Raw genomic sequence first — 6824 nt, forward strand, 5'->3', positions numbered from 1 at the left:
ATCGGCTCTGCATACATTAAACCCGCGTGCATAAACCAAAACATAAAAACAGACTGAGGACACAGATGAAGATTAACTATGGTTTCCCCTCACATTTCCCTTTCAGGCAGAATTGTAATGCTATGGCTTTGCTAATCAGTGTACATGACAAAAAATAGAAACACTGGGCAATGTAGAGTAATAAAAGGTTGGGTTAGGCCTTCAGAGCAGCTCCAGTCTTCTCATTGCTGTTAATCACAGTTTGGAGAACTTCAAGCAGGAAATACGACTTTTTTTTCTAAATTCATCATGTTAGCCCTTTCACTGAAAGACGCTCCCAGATAGGCCACTCTCATATTTACCAAGTCTGGGAGGTTGTCTGTGGTAACTTTTAGGCAAGGAATTCCACCGTTTTTACCATTTGTAATGAAGTATACTTTACAATATACTTTACAGCAGTGGTGGTGATAAGAACCAGTGGTTGCAATGTCTACAACATATTAGCCATTATATTTAATACTCAAAAATTACCAGTGACCCTACATGTGTTTACATATCGCTGCTGTTGGAACAAAACCTCGTATCTCCGTTCGCTTTTCAGTTTTTGACATAATTTGAAAAAGCCTGTTGCTGTTTACACAGTGTGTAAATTTCATGATGAATGGACCAAAAGAAAAGGCCCCAAATGACTTCGAAAAAATTCTGGTTCCATTGACTTACGTTAAAAGAAAAAAAAAAAATTTTTCTTTCTCCTGTAAAGTTCTCATTTTGGAGATGTGAGGTTTTGCTTTGACAGCAAAAAATAAGTATTCGTTGGGGAACATTTTGCCCATGAATGGATTTTAAAACTATGTGGAACTACCATAAAACATGTCTCAGGCATCAGGCAGCAAATATACAAGCACTTTATGGAATAACTTTCTGTAATGGAGCTTTTAGAGGCATTAAACTTTTCGGAGGTCTGGTTCCCTTCACACCCATTGTGAACAATTCTGACTATTTCTCTAGAATGGAGCATTTCGCATCAAACCACTCTGAATGACTTTGTTTATATCAGAAATTTGGAAACAATGGTGGGATTCTTCATTTTTTAGCTTCCTTTCAATTGCTTATATGCAATATAAGCAAAATATCACTTTAGAGTTTAGCCATTTCTGTGAATGGCACACTTAATTTTTATACTGTAAAAAATGAGGTTTTACTAGTTTGAAGTACTTTTACAGCTTAATCTATTGGCAGACAGCTTTGTTAATTTAGAGAAAGGACACTTTCACTACATTAAGACAGTCAATATGTAAAAATGGTTATAAATCAGTTTAATCATATATTATTCCTTTAATAATCTCAATTTGAGAAAATATTAGACTTTGGACAAGAGCAAAGACCTAAATATTGTTGTAGAGTATCATTCTTAGACATGCACTTGAAGAAAAACTAATCCATGTACTGTAGAAGAAACATACTTCTATATTATTAACGATTCAAATGAACACAAATCACACACTGTTTCTGTCAACATTCAGATTTAGTTACTTCAGAACATCTTTTCCCATTTGCATTTTGCCCCAAAATCCTAAATCTGCCATTTTCACTCCCACGTTATGATTCATTGCTGTGGTTTTTGCATCAACAATGATGAACAGCCAAAACGAGGTCAGAAAATAATCAGCCATCTGAGTTATTGATGTGAAAATTAATTACTTGAGACAATTTCATTCCTCCAGTCACAGACAGATACAGTACATCTCTCTCAAACTCTATAAGGTCAACAGAGTAGGTCAGAACAGCCACTGTGATTGATTGGCCTGAGTAATTGTTTGTTTTAGATAAGGAGAAAATAGCAGAAAGGTCAACAATCACGGGTTATCTTAGCATTATCACACTCTCTCCCCATCAAGAGGAACAGCAAACAAACACTTTTGGCTGTAGATGAAGACCACTTTGACAAACAAGTACTTGTACATTAAATCATAGACCCCCAGCACCGTCTGGAACACTGGTTTATAATAAAACAAAAACAAAAAAATTAAAAACAGAAAAAAATCTCTGGGGAAAAATGTACACCAACACAAGCACAATATATTTCTCAATATAAATCCTATATACAAGTTCCTTCACATTAGAACAGTTGTTTTAAACACAGCTAGATGCTGAACTTCCACCGGAAGTAAAAATGGATTTCAGTGCTGCCAATAAATGCTGAATCCCACTGATGTTAACAATTCCTGTAGAAATGAATGGTTAAGACGTGAAGTCATCCTGAGTGGTTTGGTGTGAAATGCTTCATTCTGGAGAAACTTACAGCTAGAGTCAAAACTGTTCACAGTGGTGGTGATGGGAACCAGACGTCTAAAGAGTTTAACGCCTCTAAAAGCTCCTTCCCAGAAAGTTACACACCTGAGACATTGTTTTAAAATAGGTTAAAAAAAAATCAGTTAAAACTTTAAAAATGACCTTAATGGCAGAGGGGTACAGGCATGCCGTATTGATGCAAAATAGCCCCCAGAGAAAACATTTTACCATTATCAACATCATATATCAAAACTCAGAAGAGTCAGGTTCACTAAAGGTTTCAGACAGTAAATAAACCAACTATTTCTGTGTTGTAGACATGGCGACCCCTGGTTCCTATCAGCACCACTGTAAAGAAATCAGATCGTCTAGTTCCCCTACAATGAACCATTTCACATCAAACCAGTACGAATGACACATCTCAACCATTGAAGTATGCAGAACTGTTGAAACATCTGCGGTAAACGAGAAAAATACACATATAAATCTCCTTTAAAATCTTCTTTTGTAGTCGGTCTGGTAAGATGTTTTTCCTGAGCAAAACTGAGCCAAGCACACTGAACATAGTAAAAATAGAGAGTCTTCAGAAGAGAAATGAAAGAAGCAATGCCAGGCACAGGAAAAACTTGGTCAATAGTGTTCTTGTAGCATTCGAACGAAACCAGCGCACTTCCTGAGAGTCGTCTGCAAAGCAAAGAGAAGAAAAAAGCCCAGTGAATGAATGGACGACCATACAGAGCGTTTGAGAAGTGACTTGGGGGAAATGGGACCATTAGCACATGCTTAGGCCTGAAAAAGAAGCCCACCCTCCCCCCCTAGACTAATCTTTTATGGGTGTGCTGGAATTAAGCGCTAGCCGGTGGGGATTCACAACCCTATTTGGTCAGTGGATGAGGTGTGAAGAGGTCTTCATGGCTTATTCCAGATAATATCTGATAAAGCTCGTTTCGGCTCCGAGGCGGACACTCCATATGCCTCTGGTTATCATGATATTGATGGAGACGGATAAACGTCTGGCTGCGCTGATAGGAAGTAGCTTGAGTGGGCGAATAATATGCACTGAAGCTCAAAATTCTGGCAGATATTCACTGGCCACTGCAGCTGAGATTAAGTTGAATACTCATTGTGTATCAATGGCCTAGTCATAACTGGAATTTGTCATTATTCCAAATAAATCAATGCTAACGCAGACGGAAACAAGTCAATAAACCTACCGCAATCACCATGAAAGACTTCTGGGAAGCAATGCAATACTCCATATCCACATCTGCAGTAGGAGCAGCCTTTCTGTACCCATTCTCCATGTGGAATGACCCCACAATTCCTGTGAAAAAGACAAGAATTCATACCGCATTGTTAACTTCTGCCCATTACAGCAGATAATCAGTTGTGGCTTTTGCACAGCTACATCTTCTTACCTGGCACGTTCGTCGTGTTCGCAGCTTCGCCCGCTAAAATGTTTCGGACAGGCGCAGAAACTTCCAAGTATGCAGGTTCCCCCGTTCTTACAGCAGCTGCGACTTTGCTTCGCACCTTCAATAAAACCAAAAAAGTACTGGGTGTGAACAAACAGAAAAGGACAGCTCTTTGTTCACTTCTTCTATGAGGTTTAGAACATTTCAAAACAGCTGGCTTCACACATCTGTTTCTAGACATTCTCCAGTGCACATATGGTCCACCGCACTGAGATGCTACGGCACATTGCTTAACTAGAGGAACTCTAGTTTCAAACTTAATATTCTCCTTAAACCCAGAAATGCCCTGCCTGCTGTGAAAAAGTGCCAAAAATAGTTATTTAGAGTGATATCATGGGAGAACCACTTTTATAAACACATTTCTTTACATTTTATTTCATAAAATTACTTTTTAAAGCCTTTGTAAATGAGATGTGTGAGTGTGAAGAACCTTCTTAGCAAAGGGTTCTCAATAGTGCTTAAAAAGGTTCTATAACTTGTATATATATGTATAGAACCTTATGTGTATCTTAACATATGTATAGAATCATTTAACCATGCAAGGTACTATTTATATGCTCAACTGATTTTTTTGAACAGTTATGCTTCAGTATATAACCGCAGGCTTTACTAAAGAACCACTGAAGAACCCCTGATTTTGCTGAAAACCCCTGAAGAACCCATGACTTTACTGAAGAACCCCTATGGAATACTCTCATATATAACCACTGGCTTTACTAAAAAAAAAACCCTTAAGAACCCTTGACTTTTGCTGAGAAACTCCTGAAGAACCCCTAAGGAACCCCTGAAGACCACTGGCTGTACTGAAGAACCATTTTGAAAGGCGTTAAGACGTTGCTTAACTAGAGAAACCATTGTTTTACTCATTTAAACCTCAATATTACTCTCAAAACCTGAAACATCCTACACTCTTAAAATATAGGTACCAAAGCACAGAAGAACCACTTAGGAACCTTTTAGTGTAAATGAGATCTGAAAGAACTGTATAAGGTGTAAAGAACCATCTTAAAGTAAAAAAAACAAAACTCTTTAACCAAGTTTTAAACTACATATCCTGAACAAGAACCATTTAGGAACCTTTATTTTTAAGAGTGTATAACAGTGGATCCCAATAACTGCCTTGGGGACGCCAACACTTTGAGTTTTTCAGGATCTAACCCACCTAACGTATAGTTCAGTTAGACGATGTGTTAAATCTGTTCTGGAAAACATACAAATGTGCAAAGGGGTCCCGAGGACAGGTGCTGGAAACCCACTGCTACAGCCTGTAGCTGTTACCCAAGCCGAACCCCTGTCCAAGGCCTGGGCCTCGGGCCTTGCTGTCCATCACTTACTTCCAGTGAGCCCAATAAAAGGTAACACAGCTCCAGGGTCGCGGTGCTGGCGGTCAGCGGTTGGATTCATTTCATTAAACTGGTTCAGGAATTCACTGTGTTGATCAGGCCTCCTGGACACTTTAATATTTCCACATTCTGTTCCCTCACAGCCTTGGGGGGAAAAAAAATCATAAAAACGAGGAACAATTCAGGTACACAGCTGGCTTATGCAACAAAATGAAGAAATAAATAAATAAATAGCACATAAATATGGAACACATGGTGCTGCTTCAGACTATAAAAAATAGGTATAAAAAGGTCCGTACTAAAAACAGAACCATTCAGGGTTGCCTGGTTACAGTGTAAAATAAGTAAGGAAATAAATAAAAATAATAAATGTTTAAATTATGAGAACAATCCAGGTGCTGCTATAAAAATATATAGAAATAAAAAATCCCACTATATTAAAAAGATTTTTTAGATCCAGTAAAAAAACAAGACACAATTCAGGCACATCTGGCTTACAACCACTATATATATATATATATATATATAAAGCTAATACGTATAAATTACCTGATCCAGCTGTGATGGTCTGCCAGGCCACTGCTGCAGACAGCAACACCCTGCAGAAAGATAGCAACGTTCAGGCCTGAGGAGCAAAACTTTTTGGACGACGAAACACTCCGAATTTAGGAGAGAGAAACAGCTTCTTACCTCAGCAGTAAGTTCGTCATTCCTCCTCTCCAAAACTGCCAGAAACGGAAAGGAAAGTCAAGCTGCTCAGTTCGATACCTGGAAGCTAACGTTCCGGTTAGCATCAAAACATTATCTGTGCTCTACGCCTCAGATACCAACGAGAGATCACAGATAAAGACACACCCCCTCTGACCTCTGATTGGTTATTGAGGTGTTTGGCCCCGCCCGCCAAACAATAGTCTTCGACTATTCACCGTTGACTCCCAATTCACACCTATACACGCCCTGCCTCCCCACCCGTGTTCCGGAAAGCCCCATTAACCAGCAGTTTATATGCATAAGCAGTCCGTCTACCTGCTTTACAACAGACTAACTGTAACCTTTTTAATTCGGCCATCATACAGTTATTATTTTATAACATGTCAAATGCTGAACAAAAACAGAGCGATGAGTTAAAGAAAGGAACATAACATGATTCAACTGAGCTGGGAATATGTTTAAACCAGGGGTCTCAAACTGGTCAGCTGAAAAAGTAGCCAGCTAAAACATAAGTGTCCTCATTTCTTTCATCTAAGTATCTAACATTTTCCATGTTTTCAATGTTTTGTTGTAAACTAAAATATGGGAAAACAAATGTCATTTATCATTTAAATACATAACATATACATTAATTTAAGTGAATGTTAATCAATGTTGATTTGCAATTACTACAAGTAATAATAATAATAATAATAACATATTATTATTATTATTAATACATTATTTATTAGTAAATTATTATTATTATTATTATTTAGTAGTAGCGGTGGTATAAATTGTGTTTGTTAAATATTTTAGTGCTCAATTAAATCAAGTAAACTTAGATTTGACAGTAGAAGTACATGGGACTCTTATCGTGATAGCATTGGTTTTCTTTCTGAACGCAAGGGAAGTTATTGTGGGCCAAGTTGTGGCAAAGGAGAGAGTCTGATCTGCATTTTCTGATCATTCTATTCAATTTTTTATGCCAGGCTGCATCTACTGCTCAGCAATGAATGAATCCACAAAGCGGATTTTCCTAACT

General features: G+C 37.9%; 1 protein-coding gene across 1 annotated transcript; it reads right to left on the reverse strand.

Moving 5' to 3' along the window:
• Nucleotides 1-2367: 2367 nt before the first annotated feature.
• Nucleotides 2368-6068, reverse strand: tdgf1 (teratocarcinoma-derived growth factor 1). Its single transcript, XM_036595229.1, has 6 exons — nucleotides 5780-6068; nucleotides 5639-5688; nucleotides 5081-5233; nucleotides 3690-3804; nucleotides 3486-3595; nucleotides 2368-2955 (listed from the first exon to the last, which is right to left on the reverse strand). The coding sequence occupies exons 1-6, from the start codon at nucleotides 5881-5883 to the stop codon at nucleotides 2855-2857; spliced, it is 633 nt and encodes a 210-aa protein (XP_036451122.1). The 5' UTR covers nucleotides 5884-6068; the 3' UTR covers nucleotides 2368-2854.
• Between the last annotated feature and the right edge of the window lie 756 nt (nucleotides 6069-6824).

This window comes from Colossoma macropomum, unplaced genomic scaffold (assembly GCF_904425465.1).
Source record: "Colossoma macropomum unplaced genomic scaffold, Colossoma_macropomum, whole genome shotgun sequence".
Taxonomy (NCBI): Eukaryota; Metazoa; Chordata; class Actinopteri; order Characiformes; family Serrasalmidae; genus Colossoma; species Colossoma macropomum.

Excerpts from the sequence above, each read along its gene's own strand:
- tdgf1 (XM_036595229.1), bottom strand. The coding sequence starts at position 5,883 with ATGCTAACCGGAACGTTAGCTTCCAGGTATCGAACTGAGCAGCTTGAC. Across the intron at positions 5,234-5,638 it reads GACCATCACAGCTGGATCAG|GCTGTGAGGGAACAGAATGT; the intron begins GTAATTTATACG and ends TTTCCCCCCAAG. Across the intron at positions 3,805-5,080 it reads TTTTATTGGGCTCACTGGAA|GTGCGAAGCAAAGTCGCAGC; the intron begins GTAAGTGATGGA and ends GTTTTATTGAAG.